The sequence below is a fragment of the Argentina silus genome (genome assembly GCF_951799395.1).
Source record: "Argentina silus genome assembly, chromosome: Y".
NCBI classification, from domain to species: Eukaryota; Metazoa; Chordata; class Actinopteri; order Argentiniformes; family Argentinidae; genus Argentina; species Argentina silus.
Genome location: NC_139654.1, coordinates 27,778,591 through 27,804,750, shown reverse-complemented (window position 1 = coordinate 27,804,750; position 26,160 = coordinate 27,778,591). Strand labels below are relative to the sequence as shown.

The window sequence follows — 26,160 nt, the reverse complement described above, 5'->3', positions numbered from 1 at the left end:
TGGGCCATCGGATAGTGGGAAGGATCAAACCATCCCCTCGTCAGCTGAACCCACTATCGTACCAGACTCAGGTGCTGCCCCCACAGGACTAGTTAGCCAGCCGGACTCTGGATCTGTTCCCCAGGAGCCAGTCATCCCGCCAGACTCTGGCACTGCCCCTAGGCAGCCAACTGCAGGTGATACAAGGCCACATGCGCACGTGCCGAAGGCTTCCCCGGAGGAAAGAGTTAAAATCCAGCCTGAGGGTCATGTTCCACCGTGCAAGGCAGTGTCAAAGGGCCGAAGGAAACCATCTGTACAGAGAAGTAGAGCATCTGACACTTACACTTATGGGAGTAGCAAATCCAGTAATTCCACCTCTCGAATCTCACTGAGTAATTCGCAAGCAGCCAAGCTAGAAGTAGTGAGGAAACTCCTGACTTTGGAGGAGTTAGAGAACCAAATAAAGGAAGAACGGGAAGTGGAGACGAGATATCAGCAGTTGGATGAACAGACCCGTTCTGCTCTAAATGAGAGAGAGGGGCTAACCAAGAGGCTGTCGGAGGAGAGAAGGTTGCGCAAAGCAAGACGGGAGTTGAAGGAGGCCAGGCTCACCGTGGCAGTACTGATCGAGGGGACTGAGGCAGAACAAGCACTTGACAGCCGCTCCTCATGGGCTCCTCTGCAATCCGATGGACCACAACAACTGCAAAGTGACAATGACCTACACCTTAGCCCACTTCAAGACGCTCAGAAAGATTCTACTCACACTTCTCAGCCTCTTCCTATCTCTATTTATACAACACCACTGACCCCATCGCCTTTCCGTCCACTCCCGACAACTGGACGACCGACGGGACAGCACCCACGACAGGTGATGATGCATGAAGAGTCATATGTGCCCCCAATGCGTCTGGAGTCTCGAAGAGGAGAGAAAACATCACGCCCACCAGCACGTGGCGGCAGGGACCCGGGCCCAGTGAATCCGGAGTTGGCTGGTGGGGGAAAGCCAGACCACCCAGGGTCTCACAAAGGCGAGAAACTAGGCTGCCCAGCGGCTCCCAGAGGTATGGAATGTCCAGCATCACCTGGAGTGGAGGAACCGTCACGTCCAGCATCTCCAATGGGGAGAGGACCGTCCCCAGAGCCTCCGGTGGACTCAGAGTCTCCGAATGATGAGCCGCTGGAACGCATTCCATCTCCCTCAGGGACGGAGCCACTCCCTGGGCCACCAGCATTCCCAAAGCGTCATGATGATCCATCTCCGGCTGACGACCCAGTGCGCCCAGTTATTCCAAGGGGTGAGACTCCCTTGCCAGTTCCGAGCAGAGGTCCAAATAGAGAAGCCGACATGATGGAGCTGTTAGTAGCATCAGCATATGGCATTCCCAAACCGAGGCTGCCTTACTTTGACAGTGGCAAGGAGAGCGATTTCGTTTTGCTAGACATGGCCCTAGGAAATCTTGTGAGCGTCCATACCCATCTATCAGAACATTTCAAGTTCCAAATTCCCCTAGACCATATAAAGCTCCCAAGTGCCTATAAGCTAGCCAAATCACACATGTATGCCAAGGATCCGTATACCGCTGCCCTAGCTGCCCTGCGAACCAGATACGGACAACCTCGCCAGCTAGTCCAGGGTGAGATTAATAGCATACTGAACACTCCACCAATCAAGATGGGTGATAATGCTGCCTTCCAAGAATTCACCTTGTCGGTCAGATCTCTTGTTGGGCTGTTAGAGTCCGTAGAAGGGAAGCATGGCAGTGAGCTGAAGTGTGGATCCCAGGCGGACAAGCTTTTGGGGAAACTGCCTCCGTCATACCGTGACGGATTCGTGGAGTACTGCTACAAGTATGGCCTCCTGAAGGATGGGACCAGCAGGACACTATTCAGCATCTGTCCACATGGCTCGGAACGAAGGCAAGGGCCAGGACCATTACTCAGCAGTTGACCTCTAATGTCCAGTGGGAGAAGAAGGAACCTGTCGGTAAAGAGGTGAGACGCAAGGAAAGCCCAACACCATTGTATCTCACTAAAACGTCTCCCACGCCCAATGTTCCTGCTAGTCCTCGGCCTAGGCCTACAGATCGTCCCACAGAAGCGAGGAGGAGTACGAAGCCCCCTGCTAAAGACAGGAACAGATTCCAGCCTTACTGCCCTTATCACAACAATCGTGAGCACTTCTTTGGTTCATGCCCAGAGGTGATGAAGTTCACTCCACCCCAGCTAAAAAAGTGGATTGCCGATAACAAGAGGTGTTATAGATGCGCTCGTTGCCATCCATCAGATCAATGCACCCTGAGAAAGCCTTGTAACCTGTGTAGCGAACTCCATTTGACTATTCTGCATGATATCAGTGCTACGGATTCCCCTGATCCGACCCAAGTCATGATGGTTCAGTCTCCTTGGGCTGAAGCCGTCTACCTGGACCTGCCCAATCGATCACCGAGAGTCTTGCTTAAAGTCCTAAAGGTCACACTGCATGCCGGAAACCATAGCCTGGACACGTTTGCTCTGCTTGATGATGCTTCAAGTCGAACAATCATCTTACCCGCTGCTGGTCAGCATCTTCACCTCCAGGGGGAGCCAGAGGTGCTTTTTCTCCAGACGATTCGGCAGCAGATAGTTCCTGTGCATGGAATGAATGTGTCCTTCTCCATATCCCCCGCTGAACAACCAAGGATGAGATATTCCATTCACAATGCTTTCACTTCTTCCTGCCTTAGCCTGGCTGAACATTCGTGCCCGGTGGAGGCTCTTAAGAAGCAATATCCTCACCTGAGAGAGTTGCCCCTTCAGCCCTTCGCTAAAGCAGCCCCCCTTGTGCTCATCGGCTCAGATTTCCCACAACTGATTGTTCCGACTGAGCCTGTCCGGATGGGTCCGAAGGGCGGACCTGTGGCGGTTCATACAGCTTTAGGCTGGGCATTGCAGGGACCAATTAACGCCACTTCACCTGATGAGCCCCTTCTGTCCTGCCTCTTCACAGCCTCTATCCACGATCCTCTGCCTTCAAGTGAGATGGATGAGCTGAGGAAGTCCGTCCCCTGTTACCTGACCCATGAACCATCTGTATCCATTCTCCCCGATGCTTCACAGTACAGCAGACTGGAAGATCTGACCACGGCCGCAGCCAAGATGGTCTCTGACGGGGCGGCCACTGCTTCTTCTCATCTCACAGTCGAAACACTGCTTGTCCAGAAGGCTCAGGCTGAGAGCTTCCCAGAAGAGCTCCAGGCTCTACGTAAAGGTAAAGACATACCAACGAACAGCCGACTCCTCTCTCTCTCACCTGAGCTGGACCCTGCTTTGGACCTAATCAGGGTAGGAGGACGACTCCGACGGGCTGAATTGGATCCTGATGTCCTGCATCCGATTGTCCTTGACAGTGACATCCCCTTTCCAAACTCCTCATAAAGAACTTTGATGAGCAGCTTCTACACCCTGGACCTGAACGGGTTCATGGAGAGATGCGACGGAAATACTGGTTGCTGAAGGGACGTAGCGCCATAAAGCAGCATCAAAACTCCTGCCAGGATTGTCGCAAATGGAGAGCAAAGCCAATTATCCCCAAGATGGCCAACCTCCCATCTGCTCGTCTCCGCCTGTTTAAGCCACCCTTCTGGTCAACAGGAGTTGACTGCTTTGGACCATTCCAGGTCAAATTGGGCCGCCGAGTGGAAAAACGGTGGGGGATAATCTTCAAATGCCTTACCACACGATGCCTCCACCTGGACCTTCTGGAGAGTATGGATGCAGAAGCTTTCCTTATGGCCCTCCGTCGCTTCATATCCCGTAGAGGGAAGCCTTTTGAAATCTTGGCCGACAGAGGCACCAACTTCAGAGGAGGTGAGGCGATGCTCCGTAATGCCTTCCAGAGGATCGAACCCACCTTGAGGCAACAGCTGGCAGAGCAGCAGATCAACTTCCGCTTCAATCTCTGCCTGCGTCCTCCTTCCAACTCCCCAACCATCTGACCGTGGTCAGCCTGTTCCCAGTCTCTTTCAAGAGTGTCCCAGTGCCTCACCTTACCTAGAGTGTTCCCACTCGTTTCAATCTTGTCTGCTCGAGTACAAGCAAATGCCTCCAAATTCATTGGATGGCGCTTCATCATAAAGTGACCCCAGACATACTGTCATAGCAACTAGGGAGTTTCTCAGGGCCAAAAAGAGGACTGTTGTCAGTCTTCAGATTTAAATCCAATTGAACATGCATTTCATTTCCTGATGATAAGGAAAAAACACCTCAAAAGAAACAACAACTGAACATGGCTGCAGTACAGGCCTGGCAAAGCATCACCAGAGAATAAACCCAGCGTCTGGTGGGGTCAATGGGTCGCAGAGTTCAGGCAGTTACTGCATGCAAAGGATTGTCGACCAAATACTGAATAAGAGTACTTCATTTGGACATTATATTATTTTTTTCCAGTACTTTTAGAGCCCTGAAATGGGGGGTAGAGTATGTTTTTATTTGATTTTTTTTTTTTTTTAATTGGACTTTCGAAATGGTGAACCTAATCACACACAGACTCAATCTCTCTCTTCACCCCCCCCCCCCCCCCCCCCAATCTCTCTCTTCACCCCTCCCCCCACACACACACACACAGAACGAGGCCTTGCAGCTGTGCATTAAGATCAACACCGCCATCGACCAGTTGGAGTACATGTTCAGGGTGGCGTTTGAGGCTGAGGTGGAGGAGGCAGAGTCAGTCACTCTGCAGCACTACTACAGAGAGGCCACGATACAAGGCTACAACTTTGCCTTCGAGGTCAGGGGGCAGCTGGGTGGAGGGTTTAGGACGCAGCCTTTGGGATCTTGCTTGAGCCAGCTCCCTAACACTCATTCACATGTATTGCATTAACCTTCAGGCATACTGATAACATGTTACCATGCTAAACAAGGCTGGCATGGTTGCATGTTAATGAATTCTAGGCAAATCTATGTGATATTGGTCAAACTGAATATAGAGCAGTCTGCTTGAAGTGGATATTGACTGTGTTTGGAAACAATTATAAAGCTGTCTTTCCACACAGTGTTGCAACTGATTAAAATGTTGTGCTTAGTTCCCTGTTCCCTGGAATGTTGTTAGTACAGGAGGGAGCAGGGAGGATAATGGTGAACAGATTCCTGCTTGGCTCTGGCTGGACCGTTGTCATGTTATTCCCCACAGTACCACAAGGAGGTGGTGCGGCTGATGTCAGGAGAGTTCCGCCAGAGGATCGGGGAGCGCTACATCTCTTTCGCCCGCAAGTGGATGAACTACGTCCTGACCAAGTGTGAGAGCGGCAGGGGTACTAGACCCAGGTGAGACCAATGGCCTCCATTGGCAGGCTCAGCATTGTGGGTAGGATTAGTCGAAGCAGCTCCTGTGTTTGTGGGTGTACCTTCCTAAACTGTCTCTCTTATCTGCAGGTGGGCAACTCAAGGCTTTGACTTTCTTCAAGCGATTGAACCAGCCTTCATCTCAGCATTGCCTGAGGATGACTTTTTGGTAAAATTATACTTCCTTATTTTCTTATTTGTGTTTTGCCACCTCATGCACATAACAAAGTCCAGTATGGAGACATGCTGTGCAATGGAATGACTGATTGTGTACGTTCTTCACTCAACAGAACTTGCAGGCTTTGATGAATGAGTGCATTGGTCATGTGATCGGGAAGCCTCACAGTCCAGTCACTGGCATATTCCTTGGTAAGACCCGGCGTCACCCTCTACCTGACATCTCACTCAGCACTAGGCATGTGGGGTATTCATACTGCCACCCTGTAGTAGTCATGAAACAACCAATCATCATGTTCACTGCCTACTTATTTAGAGAGGCATTTTTGCAGATATAGTTTATTCTTCCAAGGGTGTGAGTGAAGAAGGCTTGTCCATGTTGTGAATTACTCAGTTTCTCCTCTCAGCCCCCAGGAATAGTCCTCGACCGGTCAAGGTCCCCCGTTGCCACAGTGACCCTCCAAACTCCAACCTGTTCATCCCTAATACAGAGGGCTTCAGGTAGGGCATGGTTAATGCAGCAATAAGAGACCTTCCCCACAATGATGATATTAGGTGTATGTCTACTTTTGTTTTCCTGCATGTTCTCATGTCTACTCTGCTCCTGTACTGTGATTGAATGGGTTTAACTCAGGTGGATCTTAGCAACCAAGGTGATTGAGCTCATAATAATGCTTGTATGTTCCAGTATGAGTTAACACAGAGTGGGTGGTGTATGCTCTCTTCCTTGAACAGGAAGTCTGTTTGTCTGTCTGTGTGCGTGCATGCTCCTGTCAGTCACCCATTTGGACATGCGCGCATACACACACCCTCAACTCATGCACAAGGCAGAGATCCTCAATGTGTTTTTTCGCCACAGCTCTCGGAGTCTGCCCTGCGACCTTCGGACCCAGCTGTGCCCCACTGGCCCCCGCCCTGCCCCTCAGGGCCCTGGGGAACAGGTCCACACCAAGCCAACCACCAGCACCTCTAATGACATCAGGTAGCCCTGCCTCCAAGTCATCCAGTGCGCTCAAGCCACAGGCTGAAATTTCACTACCCATGTATCCTTTTCACCTATTCCTCCAAACCCGTTCAAAGATGGGTGACATGCTCCCCCATGCTGGTTGACATGCTCTCCTCAACACAGTAAATATGCAGGTGGATCCTTTGGTTTCATGTGGAGCATATTGGTCACGGTTTAGAGTAATGATGACAAAGACTGTGGTGGATGTCTATGATTTACCACTCTGTACTTCAGCTCTTCGGAGGTGAGATTCAAGAAACAAAGTCCTGAGTAGCCACAATATTTGAGTCCGGTATTTATTATTGCTTGCAAACAAGAGACAAGAGCCTAACAGCAGCCCAGCGTAAATCCGGGGGTCTGTTTAGCGCAAGTCTGAAGAGGCGATTCTCAAGGTTGTCTTTTATACAGATGGAACATAATGGTAGGCGCCACAAAGGCTGTCACCTGTGAGCTTGTGCTTACGTGAGAGGTGGCGGGAGAGGAAGAACAATGGGGAGACTTTCTTAATGATCAATCGGCATTCAACATTTCACACTTGCCTGTCGGCAAGATGTGTCTGTCCTTTTGTTCTCTCTCCTCCACCACTCCCTCCGAAACCACCGCTATCCATATGGTAATCATCTGCCGTTTCTCAAAACAATGGTCTATAGAACTTTTAGAGGTGTGGTGTGGTAATACAGGTAGAAAATGTAATCACAGTATTCACACAAGTTCTATCAGTCATATGAAAGTGTATGTTCTTCACACAGTTCTATCAATGTATTTTCGATAACAAGACTTAGAATTGCCTATTTAGCACATGGATGGAAGGAAAAATAAATAAAGTTATCAGGATCAGTCACTGCACTGCCATCTCCCAGTTTGGAGGAAACCCAGAAAGTGTTTTATGTTGTCTTTTTTCCTTTTTTCATATTTTTTTTATTTATTTATAAAGAAATGCACATTTGAAAAGATCACAAATTAAGACACAAAAGACTAATTTGGGCAGGGATTAAAACTCAGTAAAATGCCTATTTAGTTTCACACAACATGTTTATCCACCACAGAAAGACTGGGGCTGTTGTTGTGGTTGATGTGAAAGATGGAAACACATGCTAGCTCTTGGAGAGAGAAAGGAGAGAACAAGTCATTGTTGCTTTCATCTCATGATTTTAGAGCTCTTGATCGTTTGGCTTGTTTTGTCTGTCCTTTAAGTTGAAAACGTGTGCTTCAGCGATCTAACCTGTTTGTGTAATTTTTTTATTATTATTATTATTAGTTCACTATTTACAGTGCCCTGCATAAGTAATGGGACAATTAATGTTTTTCTTCTTTTGGCTCTGTACTCCAAAAGTTTGAATTTGAAATCAAACTATTATGATGAGGGTATTTGTGTACATAAGTCAGGTGTGTTCCATCATATCATTTGAGCTGTCAAGTATTGATTCTAGGTTTTGCGTTTGCTAAAGGTGTCTGTCAACATGAGGACCAAAGAGGTGTCAATGAAAGTCAAGGAAGCCATTATTAGGCAGAGAAATCTGAAACAGACAAAACCTTAGGCTTGCCAAAATCAACAGTTTGGAACATCATTAAAAAGAAAAAAAAGCACTGGTGAACTCTGAAATTGCAAACGGACTGGTAGGCCAAGGAAGACTTCTGCAGTGGATGACTGAAGAATGCTCACCATAATGAAGAAAAACCCCAAAACAGCCCTTACCCACAGATCAGGAACACTCTCCAGGAGGTAGGCGTGAATGTGTCAGAGACTACCATCCGCAGAATATGTCACCAGCCGAACTACAGAGGCTTCCACTGCAAGGTGCAAACCACTAGTTATCCCCAAAAAGCATGGTCAGGTTACAGTTGGCTAAGAAGTACCTAAAAAGCCTGCAGAGTTCTGGAAAAAGGTATTGTGGACAGATTAGATGAATATGATCATGTACCAGAGTGATTGCAAGTGGAAGGTTTGGCGAAAAAAGGATCTGCCCAACATTTACAGCATACCACCTAATTTGTGAAACATGGTGGAGGGGGTGTTATGGTTTGGGCATGTATAGCTGCCACTAGAACTGTGCTAACTTGTCTTAATTGATGTCTTAATGTAACTGCTGATGTATTCTGAAGTGTACAGAAACATCTTGTCTGCTCGAGTACAAGCAAATGCCTCCAAATTCATTGGATGGCGCTGCAGTAAAACAATGACCCAAAACAAACTGCGAAAGCAACTAAGGAGTTTTTCAGGGCCAAAAAGCAGAAGGTTCTTGACTGGCCAAGTCAATCTTCAGATTTAAGACCTCAAAACAAACACAGCTGAAGATGGCTGCAGTACAGGCCTGGCAGAGCATCACCAGAGAATAAACCCAGCGTCTGGTGGGTCAATGGGTTGTCGACTTCAGGCAGTTATTGCATGCAAAGGATTGTCGACCAAATACTAAACATGAGTGTTTAATTTTGACATATGAGTCTGTCCCATTAGTTTTGGTGCCCTGAAATAGGCAATAAATAAATAATGATGAACCAATATTTACACAAATACCATCAAATAAAAGCTGAGAATCTATACTTTAACCTCATAGTAATTCTTTGATTTCAAATCAAAACTTTTGGAGTATATAGCCAAAAGAAGAAAGAATGCTTATGTTCCATTACTTACACAGGGCACTGTATGTCATGCTATTCCATTCGAATAATCTCTGGAGAAGATTGAAGATTTCTATATATTCAATGATAAATAAATATTCAGTTTGATAGCCTGGGAGGATGGAGCCTTTTGTGTTGATGATTATAAAAGTATGCTGATTGTAACTGACTCAGTCTACGCAGAGGATCCATTCTCCATGAGAACGACCGGCTGTCATCGGTAGCGGCAGAGCTGCAGTTCAAGTCTCTGAGTCGACACTCCAGCCCCACGGAGGACAGGGAAGGTGGGAGCACTCACTACTCCCCCTGGATGGTTATGGTTATGTGTATCTACCAGGTGTGGTTGGTCCCATCTGTTATGAACTGGCCCATAATCAGCCCTAGACCGACCACAGCTTTGTTGCCTAGGGGAAACATGGGCTAACTAGGCTAGCATTTGCAACCTCACTGTGTGAATGCAGTATTAACGTGTAAGTGACATGTCAGCATTTGTGTCTGTCAGGCCCCAGAGTGACGTGCTCACCTGAGTCCTCTAACCTCGGATCTCCGACTTGTAGCGTTGGTCCTTTCTGGTTCGGCCAGCCCCAGCGTCTTGTTTGTTCAGGTTTTATTTTAAAATGGAAGGTGGTAAACAAAATGCAATATATATAACAAAACTAGAGAAGGGACTTGTGTTCCATGTCAAGTCCATCAATGTCAAACAATCATTGTTGGTCTCCAGGCCAAACTAGAGAAAACCATCCAAGTGACTTGGTACAGAAGTGGTAGAGAGTGAGCACAGGCCCCACCCCTCTTTTTATAGTCTTCAGGCAGGAAGTACACCTAACAGTAAGGGATGTATGAGCAACACTGCCCTGGGGTTATGGGGTTTGGAGTCAGTTATGTAGTGTCTAGTAAATGCAATCTAATCTACCTAGACCGAGGGTCGTCACACCATCTCACAGTTTATGTTCTCTCTCTCATCAGAGCCCTCATATCCTAAGGGAGACCCCAGCAGCACAGCTCGGAGAAGCTGGGAGCTCCGCATCTTCATCAGCCGGGCAAAGGGTGAGAATGATGAAGACATCCATTATTCAAAACTTTCTCGTGGCTTATTCTTGGGTTTTATGTCTGATCCATTATTGAACACCAGGGGGAAGCATTGTACATCTGAATCTTTTGAGTGTTACTCTCGATCTCCAGTATTGTGACTGCTTTTTACACTGTCCCATTTGCTCTCTTCCATTGATGGCTCTAACGCTCCTTCTTATTATCTTTATCTGCTCTCTACCCCGTCTCTTCTCCACCTCAGACACGGCGGCACGTCAGAGCCCCATGGAGACGGTGCGTCGCTCGATCCACTCCTTTGAGGAGAAACGCTATTCTGTCATGAAGCAGCGCAACATCATTGGCCAGGTGTGCCACACACCCAAGTCCTACGACAACGTCATGCACGTGGGCCTGAGAAAGGTCACCTTTAAGTGGCAGAGGGGCAACAAGATAGGTACGGCCATCGGTCACCCTTTGACTAAAGTCTGCCCTGGTTATGATTTGTTTGTATTTACATGGTGTTATATCATCTCTTTCTTCTCTGGCTGCAGGCGAGGGGCAGTATGGGAAGGTGTACACCTGCATCAATGTTGACACTGGAGAACTGATGGCCATGAAGGAGGTAGGTATCCATGTAGAAGTGGCCAACCTGTAAACTGAAATCCATTAATTGCAGGCCAATCAACCTCTTTTTCAAAAAAGATCAGATTCCAGCCTAACGACCATAAAACAATCAAGGAGACCGCAGATGAGCTGAAAATCTTTGAAGGGATAAAGCATCCAAACCTGGTCCGCTACTTTGGTGTTGAGCTCCATCGGGTAAGAGCGGGCTGAGAGTCCAGGTCAAACCGAACGCAAGTCTGTATATAAACAAGTTGTCTCTGTATTTGAACATGCTACAAAGCACTGTTGCAGCAGTTTGATATGTAGACATGCAATGCATACATTCAAAACTAATGTTCGTCAGACTCTCTCTCTCTTCCCACTCCTCCCTTCCTCTCTTCTCCCTCCTCTGCCCCTCCCTCTCTTCTCCTTCCTCTGCCCCTCCCTCTATCTGCAGGAGGAGATGTATATCTTCATGGAGTACTGTGACGAGGGGACTCTGGAGGAGGTGTCCAGGCTGGGACTGCAGGAGCATGTCATCCGTCTCTACAGCAAACAGATCACGACAGCCATCAACGTCCTCCATGAGCATGGCATCGTGCACCGTGACATCAAGGGTCAGCACCACTCACTTCCTGTATAGTCCTTGTTGATCTTTTTCAGGGTCAATCACATTGGTCTTCATCTCCTATGTATTAGCAGATCTATATTTGTAGCCACTCTGAAATGGAATAGATTGAAATTAAGTTTATGCCAACACACATATAACACTGACAACAAATACTATAATTCCAGAATTGTCATATTTTGCATGTCATCGACACGGGGGTCAGTCAGTGTAGCTATTGTATGAATGCCTCTATGAACCCCTTCAGCCCCTCACTCCTCTTGCCCCCTCTATCACAGGAGCCAACATTTTCCTGACGTCGTCTGGCCTTATCAAGCTGGGGGACTTTGGCTGCTCGGTCAAGTTGAAGAACAGCAATCAGACCATGCCTGGGGAGGTTAACAGCACCATGGGAACAGCAGGTGAGCCTCAGAATTGTAACTTTTTGGTTTTGTTTCAGTGCACAAGGGGGCAGTATTTTACTTCTGGTAAAAGCATTCACAGGCACTTTGAGTTCATAGCCTGCTCTGACCTGAGTCATTTCTTGTTCCAGAGAACTGTTGCATCAGAGAAAACCGCTGTTAGGTTCCTTTGTTATCAATAGCCTTTCTCACAAGGCTGTTGCCCCATTAGACATCCATGCTGTATACTACTGAAGAGATCTGTTTTGACAGTTACAGAGAACGCTGTAGGCTGTTATATATATGCTGTTCATGTTCAATGTGTTGTGACTTAATCTTCTGTTGTTGCCCTTCTCTTTCTTTATTAGCATATATGGCACCTGAGGTCATCACAAGGGCAAAAGGCGAAGGTCATGGACGAGCAGCAGACATCTGGAGTCTGGGCTGTGTCCTCATTGAGATGGTGACTGGAAAGGTAAGAACTGTCGACAGAGTACACTCTACCCACCACAGCCATCATACTGTTTTCTATAGTACATCCAGTACAGCATTTGGCTGATATGATGAATTAATCAATTTCCTTTTAGTTGTTCCATTTCTACAATGCGAGTTGTTTGGAGTAGTAGACTTCCATTGGGGTGTAAAATGCTTGCTTGGAATTGTCAAACTTGTCTGTGCAAGTTGAGGCTTGTTCCAGACAAGCACATGATGTTGACTGATGTTTTGTCTTTCTCCTTGCAGAGGCCCTGGCATGAGTATGAGCACAACTTCCAGATCATGTACAAAGTGGGCATGGGCCACAAACCCCCCATTCCTGAGAAACTGAGCACAGAGGGAAAGGACTTCCTGGGTCAGTGTCTGGCGAATGAACCTAAATGCCGCTGGACTGCCAGCATGCTGCTGGACCACACGTTTGTCAAGGTCAGAGTTGTACACACACATACTGTGCATTAGATCTGCAAAACACATGTACTGTACACATACTGTACTGTATGTTGCACTTACAGTGGGGGAAATAATTATTTGATCCCCTGCTGATTTTATTAGTTTGCCCGATTACAAAGAAATGAGCGGTCTATAATTTTTATGGTACTTTTAGTTTAACAAATAGAGACAGAATATCAACAAAGAAGTCCAGAAAAAACACATTATATAAAGTTATAAATTAATTTGTATTTGATCGAAGGAAATAAGTATTTGATCCCCTACAAACCAGCAAGAATTCTGGCTCATACAGACCGGTTATATGCCCATGAGGCACACAGATTAGTCCTGTCACTTTAGGAAAAGTACTCCTAATCTCTGCTTGTTATGGGTATAAAAGACACCTGTCAATAGAATCAATCTCTTCCATTCCAACCTCCACCATGGGCAAGACCAAAGAACATTCAAAGGACATCAGGGTAAGAGTTGTAGACCGGCACAAGGCTGGAATGGGCTACAAGACCATCAGCAAGAAGCTTGGTGAGAAGGAGACAACTGTTGGTGCAATTATTAGAAAATGGAAGAAATACAAAATAACCATCAATCGCCCTCGGCCTGGAGCTCCATGCAAGATCTTGCCTCGTGGGGTAAGGATGATCATGAGAAGGGTGAGGGATCAGCCCAGAACTACACGGGAGGAGCTTGGTAATGATCTCAAGGCAGCTGGGACCACAGTCACCAAGAAAACCATTGGTAACACACTACACCGTAACGGATTGAAATCCTGCAGTGCCCGCAAGGTCCCCCTGCTCAAGAAGGCACATGTACAGGCCCATCTGAAGTTTGCCAATGAACACCTAAATGATTCAGAGAAGGCTTGGGAGAAGGTGATGTGGTCAGATGAGACCAAAATTAAACTCTTTGGCATAAATTCGACTCTTCGTGTTTGGAGGGAGAGAAATGCTGAATGCTACAATCCCAAGAACACCATCCCCACCGTCAAACACGGAGGTGGAAACATTATGCTTTGGGGTTGTTTCTCTGCTAAGGGTACAGGACGACTTCACTACATTGAGGGGCCAATGGACGGGGCCATGTACCATAAGATCTTGGACGAGAACCTCCTTCCCTCAGCCAGAGCACTGAGGATGGGTCGTGGATGGGTCTTCCAGCATGACAATGACCCAAAACATACAGCCAAGGCAACAAAGGAGTGGCTCAAGAAGAAGCACACTAAGGTCATGGAGTGGCCTAGCTAGTCTCCAGACCTTAATCCTATCGAAAATTTGTGGAGGGAGCTGAAGCTTCAACTTGCCAAGCAAAAGCCTTGAAACCTTCAGGATTTGGAGAGGATCTGTAAAGAGGAGTGGACCAAAATCCCTCCTGAGATGTGTGCAAACCTGGTGACCAACTATAAGAAACGTCTGACTTCTGTGCTTACCAGCAAGGGTTTCTCCACCAAGTACTAAGTCATGTTTTTCTTGGGGATCAAATACTTATTTCCTTCGATCAAATGCAAATGAATTTATAACTTTATATAATGTGTTTTTTCTGGACTTCTTTGTTGATATTCTGTCTCTATTTGTTAAACTAAAAGTACCATAACAATTATAGACCGCTCATTTCTTTGTAATCGGGCAAACTAACAAAATCAGCAGGGGATCAAATAATTATTTCCCCCACTGTAAATGGAAGAGCAGACTCAAAGACATGCATTTAGAGCAACAGTCACATGCTAGTATAGCCTGATTTAAATGAAAGATCCCATGTGACCAAATTTAAAGCTGCTGTCTTTTGTTTCTCACAGGTTTGCACAGATGAAGAGTGATTGGGTCCGGCCCTGTGCCTCTCATGTTTACAAACTGTAGCACTACTGTACATGGTGTTGACAAGGGACTGTTGACACAAGGAAACAGGATCAGTCAGAGTAAATGATGGCTGCAGGCACATTGAGCTAAACTGAGGAACTCTGTGGTCATTTCAGTGAGTAAACTGGACAGGTGGAGTGGTTTTCCTGGGGAGGGGTAGAGGAGGCTGGAGGTAATGTATTGTACATATTGTAAGAATAGGATTGGTTTTGAACCTTGTATAAACAATATTGTACAGCTTAAGTAAGTATAGTCACGTCTGTTGTTCTCACTGGTGAAGGAAGACCTCTGAATTAAAAAGGTAACGAGAAATCGAAAACAAGAACAAAAGTGATGGCACTTTTTAAAATGTCCCCCTTCAGTGAGCATAGGGGACGAGAGAGGGACATTTCTGCAGGGCAAAGGGTTCTTAGTTCAGACATCAGGCTTGGGCAAGGCGGTGGTCTTGCCTGTAGTCTTTGGATGTGTTGAGCCCCATTACAGAGAAGCAGGGGATGTTAAATGTATGACATTTTCCGACCCAAACATGCAAATTAAGTCTTGGAAGAAAACGTTTTTATTTTATTTGATGGCTTTTAAATATTGTATTTTTCCTTTGGCCTTGCTGAGGAGCCCATTATTAACAGTTAGTGCTGAGGCCTATATGTAAATGTGGTGCAGGGCTCTAGGCTTCAGCACTGGATATTTGACTGGAGCATATCCAACCAATGAGAGGAGAGAGACGTGGTCTGCTCACTCCCTGCTACTGAACACATACACACACACCCATATACACTCACTGGGCACTTTATTAGGAACACCTGTACACCTTCTGATGGTGTAATGGTGTAGGGAATTTTTTCGTGGCACACTTTGAGCCCGTTAATACCAATCAATCATCGCTTGCATGCCACAGCCTATTTGAGTATTGTTGCTCACCATGTGCATCCCTTCATGGCCACAATTTACCCATCTTCTAATGGCTACTTCCAGCATGATAATGCACCATGTCACAGAGCAAAAGTCGTCTCAAACTGGTTTCATGAACATGACAATGAGTTCAGTGTTCTTCAGTGGCCTTCCCAGTCACTGGATCTGAATCCAATAGAACACCTTTGGGATGTGGTAGAATGGGAAATTCACAGCTTGAAAATGCACCTGAAAAATCTGCAGGAATTGCGTGATGCAATCATGTCATCATGGACCAGAATATCAAAGGGAATGGAGGCCCTACCCAGTATTAGTATAGTGTTCCTAATAAAGTGTTCAGTGAGTGTATATACATTGACCAAAAAAAAAAAAAGCTTCTGGTCCTCTGCTGCTCCTAGCAAAAAAACTATGTACAAACACGATTAATAAATGTCTTTTTTTTAAGAAATTATTTGTGTAATGTTTCTGTTCTTTATGTCCATGGGCAAGTTTATCTATCCGTTTATGCACCTTTTAAAGTATTTTTTCAGACACATACACACATCATTCTAAACACTTGAGGCATCAACGTTTGAGGGAAATCTACCTGGTAATTCCTCAGTTTGGGAAAGTGTTTTATTTTGATAACAGAATTGAATTGTTTTTGCTTTGATGGGGTGACCCTCTTCCATAAAGCATCATAGTTGAGTGCCCTCCAACCATTATTGAGCCAATGTCTCCATTGAATAAGTAGACATCGCATCTTCAGAATTGGAATGACAGCTACACTGTACACTGACTTCATTAGACAGGTGGATATCTACAGTATGTGCCTTCTAAAGAACGAAACACCTGCTGGCTCTTATGTCCTGCCTGACTGCTGTCCCTAATGGATGAAGGTCAACTGTGATGGAAACTTGAATATAGTCTGTAGGTAACATGTACTAATGTGTGCCTTATGTATCAAATATATTCTTCTATGATCACCCTACAGTAAGCATGGAAGCTTCAGGTCCTATTGGACACTGAGATAGTATAGTGACCTGTCAATGACCACACTAGGCAAAAGAAACTGCAGTCCCCATGGGGGCCATAAACCTATGTAAGTTAAGGTGATATACGATGCATATACGATATCTGTCCTCATTATCTTCGCACCATCGAGACTCAGAAAAACCCTACAATAACTTTGGTGACAGCAGTGGGATCTGGAACAATCTTCTTCGGGAGAAGAATCAAGGAACTCCGTGAGAGGTGAGTAAATTTGTGAAATACCACCCTTGTAAGTTCAGGGAGATTCCTCCTATCTGCCATTGTGTAGAAGTGATCTGATACTTGCTGATACTTTTGTAAAGGTGAAAATGGATGTGAAAACTAAGATGGCTGTTGGTCTGGTTGTAATGAACCATGAGAAACTGTTGAAGCAAAATGATGAGTTGACGTTACAATGTAAAAGTCAGAAAGGTGAAATGTTTGATTTAAAAAAGAAAGTGCAAAGTTTGGAGGCATCTCGCCAAGAAACCCCCCCCCCCCCCCCCCCACATGTCCCTCGTGTATACAGCTGGCAGTGGTGGGGCCGGGGCACCCGCTGTAGGTATTCCCTTGAACCAGTCCCAAATACAGTACAAGAAATGAGCACGACTGATGAGAAATTTGTTTGCAGCTATGCCTGCGTGAAAGAACGATTCACCTAATGCTCAGTTCCGGCAAAAACTCATTGAATGGGAACTGCACGCATATGATATTTTCACTGTGTGCAAAGCAAAATGCCCTCAGACAGGGCAAGTCTGGATGATAACTGGAAAAATGGTAACTGGGCTGTGCAACCATTTCACACTTTAGAGGCTATGCAAGCTGAAATTGATAGATTTGAGGAGGAAATAAAAGCAGCTCTTGGGACTGGCTGTATGGTCTGTATGCAGATAGAAATCAGAAGCATTATGAGAGTTTTGAGGATTATGCAGAGGATACATTTAAATTGTACAAGGAGCATAGTGGGGTTGCTAACCCTGGGGAGGATGACCGGGCATTCCTGGATATGCTGCTGAGTGGAATTACCTCCCCTGTTCTGAAAACAATCATTGACAGCTACCCGAGCTCTCATAATAACATTCACAATGTCTAACATGGGCAAATAATATTGAGAGAGGCCAGAGTGGGGGAGTATTCTTTGAGGCAGAGGGGAAAAGGCCCTCCCTCCGCTCACATGGCCCCATTCAGAGGAGGGAAGCCCAGAGGGGAAACCCATGTGTGTAAATTGTGGCTGTCAGGGGCATACTAAAGCTCAGTGCAGGAAACGAGGAGGAGGTCTTCTGTCACTAATGACCAATGTCTTAATGTTGTTTCAACATGTGCTATGTATCTAAAATGTGGCTTCATGTTAAAGAGACTGATTTAGAGACAGTGTTGTTACCCTCAATATGTTGTTCATGAGCATCCACAAAACTGCTTTCCTTTCCTGAAGCCTTGACTGAGCACAGTTCTTCCCTCCCATGAAGAAAATACATACATTTTATTGTGTGGCCAGGCCAAACTGCTGTTCAGATTTAATGTTTACCAGAGAGTGATCTTGCAGGTTGTAACCTTGCGTAATCATCAGTGAGTCAGGCAGGGTGTACCAGCAAACACAGTTATCTTGGGACCTGCCCAGTCCTGTCCAGCAGTAGCGGGTATAATAGAAAATGAGACTGTTTGTTTCAACAAACAAGCTGTCATCTATGGTACTAGATGTGACTATTATGAATGAATGAATGAATGACCTTATCTGACACACAGTTTCCTCAGCAATTTGAGTTGAATAGAACCAACCATTTCTAAAAATGCCATAGCCATCATTTATGGAGTTTTTGTACCTGTCAATAGGACTGCATAGCCATTTTTGCAGGTAATGTAAATGCAATTTTTTCAATCTTCAGTATGTGCAGTATATAGGTGTGGGGGGACATGCAGCGTTCGGCCTGTAGAGGGAGCTACAGGACCGTGGCCGGGGTTGTGTCGGCGAGACTTTTGTTGCACACCTGCTGCGAATTAAGTCTCGTCGGCGAATGTTTAAGATGTGTGTGCTTCTGCCATTTCAGTAGGGGAGCTAAGCTGGAGAGGGCGAGGCGAGGAGAGCAGAGCCGAGAACCGAGAGAGACTTTTGAACGAGGCTGGAAAGCCAAACAGTGCCAGCGGAACACTGTATGAATAAACGGGACCAATTCCCTTATCGATATACTGCGTCTACCTCTGTGTATAAACGGACTTTGTTACATTGGCGCCCAACCTGGGACACAGAATACAGGCAAGATGGACACGCTAACAGCGGCAATATCGAGGATAACGCTCGTCCTCGAGCAACAGACGGCCCTGCAGCAGACCCAGCAGGCGACACTGGAGGAGCTGACGGCGGCGAGGGTCGCGGACAGGGCCCTCCTCCAGGACTTCACCAGGGTCGGCGGGCCGGCGCCGGGGACCGGAGCGGCACCAGGTCCCCCCAAGGTCCAGTACCACCGCCCCCAGGACCTCCAGACTGCCGTCGGACAGGCCGAGGACCATCTCTCCCTCCCACCGCGGGGGCCACAACGACCAACCCCGGCCCCGCGGCAAGGGGGGGGGGGCCAACGCCCAGGAGGAGCCGGGGGAGCAGAAGGAGAGAGGCCGGCGCCCGCCCCGAGGACGAGATGGCAGGGGCGCACCTATCCGGAACCGACCCCGGCCCCACAGGGAGCACCTCGAGCGACAGGGGGGGTGTGTTGGCGGTGCGGACGGCCGGGCCACGTGCAGGCCGAGTGTCGGGCGACATACCGCATCGGCGACATACCGGGCCCTCCCCCCGGACCAGGAGCGGCGTATCGTATTCCGGTAAGGATACAACATGATACGCACCAGGCATTCTTGGATTCGGGCTGCATGCAGTCCATGATCCAGGAGCGCCTGGTTCGGCCGGGGGCATTGTTGAAGGCATCGAGGGTGCGGGTGAGGTGTGTGCATGGGGACATTCACGAATATCCGGTGGTCGCTATCGAAATTCATTTTGAGGGGAAAAACCATAGTGTACAGGCGGCGGTTAGCCCACGCCTCACGCATCCCCTGATTCTAGGTGTGTTTTGGGAGGGGTTTCCTCAAGCGGTAAAGAGGGCTACCGGGATGCGTGCACGACAGCTAGGGAGGTGTGTGGCGTGTAATGTGCTCTGTGCCGAGGCGGCGCCTCGCGACACTGCCGGGGAGCCGGAGCCGGCGGGGGCGCCTCACCCCGAGACTTCCTCGCCGAACTATCCGCTGCTAGGCGACTTCCCCCTCGAGCAGTCTCGTGATGAGACCCTCAGATCAGCCTTTGACCAAGTGATAGCAATTGATGGTACTTTGATACGGCCAGACACAGTGCGCGCCCACCCCTATTTTGCGATTATCAGCGACAGGTTATATCGAGTAAGTCGTGACTCACATAGTCAGGAGGAAGTAACCCAGTTGCTGGTTCCCCGCAGCCGCCGCGAAATGGTCTTCCAGGCGGCTCATTTCAACCCCATGGCGGGCCATCTAGGGTATGACAAAACACTGCACCGTATAATGGCTCGATTTTATTGGCCGGGGATTCGGGCAGAGGTGCGTAGGTGGTGCGCGTCCTGTCGGGAATGTCAGTTAGTAAATCCCCCGGCCATTCCACGGGCCCCCTTGCGGCCCTTACCATTGGTCGAGAACCCGTTCGACCGCATTGCGATGGATATTATCGGGCCATTTGAGCGGAGCACACAGGGTTATCGATTTGTGTTGGTCTTGATAGATTACGCCACCCGATACCCCGAGGCAATACCTCTGCGCAATATCTCTGCCAGGAGTGTAGCGCAAGCATTGTTTCAAGTCATCTCCCGCGTGGGAATCCCGAAAGAGATTCTCACCGATCAGGGCACTAATTTTATGTCACGCACCCTCAAGGAACTGTATGGCTTGTTGAACATCAAGGCGATTCGAACCAGTGTTTACCACCCGGCCACTGACGGCCTTTGTGAGCGGTTCAATCGGACCTTGAAGTCAATGATCCGGAAGTTTGTCCACGAGGATAGTCGGAATTGGCATAAATGGCTAGATCCCCTGTTGTTTGCGGTGCGGGAAGTTCCCCAAGCTTCCACCGGGTTTTCCCCGTTTGAATTACTCTACGGGCGTAAGCCCCGGGGTGTCCTAGACCTGTTTAAAGAAAATTGGGAGGAAGGGTCTAGCGACAGTAAGAGTGAGATCCAGTACGTCCTCGACTTGCGCACAAAGCTCCACGCCCTAGGGGCTATCTCACGTGAGCATTTGCTGCAAGCCCAGGAGCGTCAGAAACGCCTGTATGACAGGGGGACTACCCTACGAGAGTTTACACCGGGAGACAAGGTGCTCGTACTGTTACCCACCTCCAGCACGAAATTACTCGCGAAGTGGCAAGGGCCGTTTGTGGTCACACGTCGCATGGGGGACGTGGATTATGAGGTTAAACGCTCGGACCGGGGGGATAGCTTGCAGGTGTATCACGTCAATCTCCTAAAAAAATGGAACGACGTGGTCACTGTTGCTCTGGCTACGATAGTTCCAGAGAGAGAGGAGTTTGGTCCGGAAGTCCCAAAATCGAAAGGTAGCACTCCGGTCGATATTGATAACCATCTCTCTGCTAGCCAGGCCGCGGACGTTGCAGATTTGCAGCTTAAGTTCGCCGACGTGTTCTCTCCCCTGCCCGGTCGGACTACGCTCATCGACCACCATATAGAAACGCAGCCGGGTTTAACGGTGCGCACGCGTCCCTATAGGTTGCCGGTGCACAAACGAGACGTTGTGTGCCGGGAGTTGGAAGCCATGCTGGAGCTGGGTGTGGTCGAGGAGTCCCGCAGTGATTGGTGTAGCCCCATCGTGCTTGTCAACAAGCCAGATGGGACTATACGGTTCTGTGTGGATCATAGACGGGTTAATGCGGTCTCCAAGTTCGATGCATATCCGATGCCCCGGGTCGACGAGCTCTTGGACCGGCTTGGTACGGCCAGGTACTTCACGACATTGGATTGCACGAAGGGATACTGGCAGATTCCACTCTCGCCGGTGTCCCGGGAGAAAACGGCATTCTCCACTCCGCTCGGGTTATTCCAGTTCACCGTGCTCCCTTTCGGGTTGTTCGGAGCCCCAGCCACTTTTCAGCGCCTCATGGACCGTATTCTGCGGCCGCACGCCGCCTATGCTGCGGCCTACCTAGATGACATTGTCATTCACAGTGACACCTGGCCGCAGCATGTGCGGAGTGTGGCTGCTGTTCTGCGGTCCCTGAGGCAGGCGGGGCTAACGGCCAACCCGAAAAAGTGTGTGATCGGGCGGAGGGAGATCCGGTATCTGGGGTACCACTTGGGACGAGGGGGGGTGCGACCGCAGATTGAAAAGACTGCGGCCATCGCCGCCTCTCCCCGGCCCAAGACAAAGAAGGAGGTGAGGGCCTTCCTGGGGCTGGCGGGATATTACCGCCAGTTCGTACCAGGGTTTTCAGAGCTGGCCAGTCCCTTGACGGACCTCACCCGGAAGGGTGCCCCGCATCCGGTCCAATGGTCGGGCCAGTGCCAGGGGTCGTTCGAGGCCCTTAAGGGGGCTCTTTGTGGAGAAACGGTCCTGTATGCGCCTGATTTTAACCTCCCTTTCTCCCTACAGACGGACGCGTCGGATAGAGGGCTGGGAGCAGTGCTGACCCAGCGCGTGGAGGGGGCCGACCGGCCGGTGCTGTACCTGAGCCGCAAGCTGTCGGAGAGGGAGGGCCGGTACAGCACCGTGGAGAAGGAGTGCCTGGCCATCAAGTGGGCGGTCGGCACCCTCCGCTACTACCTGCTGGGTCGCGCCTTCACCCTCTACTCCGACCATGCCCCCCTCCAGTGGCTCCACCGCATGAAGGATGTAAACGCGAGGATCACCCGGTGGTACCTCGCGTTGCAGCCCTTCAACTTTTCCGTCGTGCACAGACCGGGGGCGCAGATGGTCGTGGCAGACTTCCTCTCCCGTGCAGGGGTGGGGAGTAGGTCGTCGGCCGTCGGTTCCCCGGCCTGTGTCGGGCGGTGGGGGTATGTGGGGGGACATGCAGCGTTCGGCCTGTAGAGGGAGCTACAGGACCGTGGCAGGGGTTGTGTCGGCGAGACTTTTGTTGCACACCTGCTGCGAATTAAGTCTCGTCGGCGAATGTTTAAGATGTGTGTGCTTCTGCCATTTCAGTAGGGGAGCTAAGCTGGAGAGGGCGAGGCGAGGAGAGCAGAGCCGAGAACCGAGAGAGACTTTTGAACGAGGCTGGAAAGCCAAACAGTGCCAGCGGAACACTGTATGAATAAACGGGACCAATTCCCTTATCGATATACTGCGTCTGCCTCTGTGTATAAACGGACTTTGTTACAATAGGACATTTAAATCTTGTATGAAAAATAATAAACTTGGTTCAAGTATGAACAGTGACCTTGTGGATACGGTTACATTACTTCTGGATCAGTTGTCGATCCTCACCAGACCTCAAAGGCCTCTATTCAGCAGAGAGGGAGGGAGATGAAAAAGTGCAATGAAAGGAGAGCTTTATTTTTTAACAGGCAGAGCTTTGGAGTACAGTGTTGTGTCAGCCGGGGATAACACTTCTACCTGCCTATGGCAGGAGGCAAGAATGAGGTTACAGACTGGAAGCTATCTGACGGATGCTGATCCTTGAGACTATTGCTCATGACAGTGTTTGTGAGATTGGAGGATCCGTTTTTGTGTCTCCATACAGCCACTTTTAAAGGGGAGTTTTGTGTCTGCAGTAAAAAAAGATTGGTCTCCTGCAGCTGCTGAAATCCCAGTTCCTGTGTCACCTGGTCATCTGCTATGTCTTCCTGGCCAACAGGCCTCATTGTCAACTTGTTGCAGATCTGCACTCTACCTCTGTGGCTATTCAACAAGCAGCTGGCCCACAGGATCAACTGCCGACTGGGCTACTACATCTCCAGCCGTGAGTATGTGAGCTTCCTCTAAGGCTTAAGGGCTACTCTCTAATGTCATGTCAGCAGTGCAAAGTCAGCTGACAAAGTGCTCTGTTATTTATAAGACTCAAACTCGATCAAACTGTAAGAGGTGTTGTAGGTCTTCAAAAGGATTTACAGGATAGAAAATATGCAAATTTCACTTGTTCATTGATAACTTTAAACACTACTCAAGTTGGTAATGAGAATCATTTTAATTTTGCTTTTGGTTCACATTGATTATCACATTGGTAACACTGAGCAACTCCAGAGGCAACAGATAAACAGGAAGCAAGACTACATCTAAAGTCACGGCAGAGCTTGGGCTGGTGGTTTCCTGTCCCTTGATATTTGCCCATATTTCATCTGCCTTGGCCATATGTCATGTGAACCACCACACTTTATGATGTGACTGAACAAAGACCTGCAGATATACTGAAGTTTGTCATATACATGATGCTTGAACTGACTTTGTGTGTGTGTGTGTGAGAGAGAGAGAATATGCGTGTGCATGGCGTGTGCTCATGTGTGTGTCTTATTCCTCAGAGATGGTGGCTGTCGTAGAGTGGTGGTCTGGCACTGACCAGGTTCCCATCGTCGTCCTCAACCATCGTCGTCCTTGAAATAGATTGTCTGTGTGGCTGGAACTCCTGTGAGATATTTGGGGTCCTCTGGGTAAGGGCACAGGAGTAATTGGTGGTACTATACTCAGGGGCCGTCTGGCGGGCACACCGCAAAACCTAGTGGCCACTTGTGGTACCGTTGTAGTTCTCACTTGTAGTTCTTACATCTCAAATGTAATTCCAATGGAATTACTTTTGTTTCTGGCCAAATTGATTCCAGCGTGACTTTGATGTTCTACAATTATTTTCAAATATACAAATTCATGCCTTGGCCATCATCATTTATTTGTATAGCCCAGATCGGACGATATAAGCATTTCTCTTACTTCTATAAAGTGCTGCCATAGCAACTACATGTAGTTTTTCAGGGCCAATAAGTGGGTTAGGGTTAGAGTTCTTGACTGGCAAATAAAAAAAAAATAATAATAAATAAAAAGATTTAAATCCATTAAATCTGAATATGCAATTAATTTCCTGTTGATAAAATGTTATGCAAAAAGACCTCAAAACAAACTGAAGACGGCTGCAGTACAGGCCTGGCAGAGCATCACCAGAGAAGATACCCAGCATCTGATGGGGTCAGTGGGTCGCAGACTTCAGGCAGTTATTGCATGCAAAGGATTGTTGACCAAATACTAAACATGAGTACTTTATTTGGACATATGATTTTTTTCCAATACTTTTGGAACCCTGAAATAGGGGAAGTATGTTTAAAAAATGTTGTACTTTCTAAATGGTGAACCCAATCTGAAAGAATGAAATTGAATTAAAGCTGAGAATCTCTACTTTGACCCCATAGTAATTGTTTGATTTTAAATCCAAACTGTTGTGTATAGAGCTAAAAGAAGACAAAATGCTTCCTCTTACTTATGCAAGCACTGTATGTGCTTTAGCCTTGGTTAAAGAAAAGCGACTTCTGTAGCAGGTATTGTTTTATCAGCTGAGTAATAGTTGTCTGTATTGCTCTGGTGCTGGCATGCAGGCACGTTCTCGTGTGCTTCTTGTCTTGGTAACCCAGTGCGCATGCTCGGTCGGCAGAAACCTGGCCCTAGCTGCCTTTGGCTCACACATTCTTCTCGCGTTGTTCTAGATGAGAGCGAATACTGAGCACGTTCTGTGGGCGGACAGACTTCCGCCAACAGAACGTCCATTATTTTACAGTCATTTACTATACGATGCATTGGGACTGGAACTTCCAACAGTGTTTGGTGCCCTCTACAACATATTATATCATACAATTATCAAATATTTACCCTTTCAGAGCTCAAAAATGTTAGCCAAGAAAAAGTTGGCATACAGTAGGCAGGCGTTTAATCCCTGCACACCGCCGCTGTGAAGTGCTGCCGAAAGCCACCGCAAGGTGGTGAGAAGAGCTATGAAGGATGTTTGAAAAGAGAATGGTTTGCCTTATCAGCTTGCCTTATCAGATAGATTGGCAAAATCAAGTTTATTATAGCAGCTCATAAATTACAGAGATGAAGAGTGGAAGTGGTTTAAATATCAGGTTATTTTAACGAGGATCTACCCTCATACCGTCATCACGCATTCTCTCACAGCGCAGAGAAGCGGGGGAAATGTTTTAGCACAATTATATTTCGTGAGGGGGTGCTGCCTAAAATTATGTGAGGGGGGTGATGATGTCTTTGGATGAACCTTAATTTAGAAATAATTAATGTCTTCATGAACACTTCATAAAATGATGTCAGATATATACATTCACTTTATTAGGTACACCTGTTTAACTGCTCTGTAATGCAAATATCTAATCAGCCAATCACATGGCAACAACTCAATGCATTTAGGCATGTAGACATGGTCAAGACGACCTGCTGAAGTTTAAACCGAGCATCAGAATGGGGAAGAAAGGTGATTTAAGTGACTTTGAACGTGCCATGGTTGTTGGTGCCAAACGGGCTGGTACAGTGGAACCTCGAGATACGAATGCCCCAATATACGAATGTTTTGAGTTACGAATTGAAATTTCGTCGAATTTGTGCTCTGAGATACGAATGAAAATTTGAGATACGAATCCTTTTTTTTTCGCGAGAACTGGCAGCCGCGCGCGAGAACTGGCAGCCGCCAGCACACAAACAATTTTTTTTAAATTTGAGATACGAATGTTTTGACTTACGAAGGAAGTCTCGGAGCGG

General features: G+C 47.7%; 1 protein-coding gene across 1 annotated transcript in view; it reads left to right on the top strand.

The window, feature by feature from the left end:
- The window catches only part of LOC310824238 (mitogen-activated protein kinase kinase kinase 4-like), a 30,839-nt gene extending 14,984 nt beyond the window's left edge, over positions 1-15,855 (top strand). Inside the window, exons 12-27 of the mRNA XM_083697071.1 lie at positions 4,589-4,750; positions 5,153-5,286; positions 5,395-5,473; positions 5,595-5,673; positions 5,889-5,982; positions 6,341-6,463; positions 9,290-9,390; positions 10,073-10,153; positions 10,398-10,589; positions 10,687-10,757; positions 10,838-10,954; positions 11,196-11,355; positions 11,645-11,767; positions 12,115-12,221; positions 12,488-12,667; positions 14,478-15,855. Coding sequence (XP_083553197.1) covers positions 4,589-4,750; positions 5,153-5,286; positions 5,395-5,473; positions 5,595-5,673; positions 5,889-5,982; positions 6,341-6,463; positions 9,290-9,390; positions 10,073-10,153; positions 10,398-10,589; positions 10,687-10,757; positions 10,838-10,954; positions 11,196-11,355; positions 11,645-11,767; positions 12,115-12,221; positions 12,488-12,667; positions 14,478-14,498 — 1,824 coding nt within the window. The 3' untranslated portion in view covers positions 14,499-15,855. The remainder of the gene's footprint in view (positions 1-4,588; positions 4,751-5,152; positions 5,287-5,394; positions 5,474-5,594; positions 5,674-5,888; positions 5,983-6,340; positions 6,464-9,289; positions 9,391-10,072; positions 10,154-10,397; positions 10,590-10,686; positions 10,758-10,837; positions 10,955-11,195; positions 11,356-11,644; positions 11,768-12,114; positions 12,222-12,487; positions 12,668-14,477) is intronic.
- Positions 15,856-26,160: the final 10,305 nt, after the last annotated feature.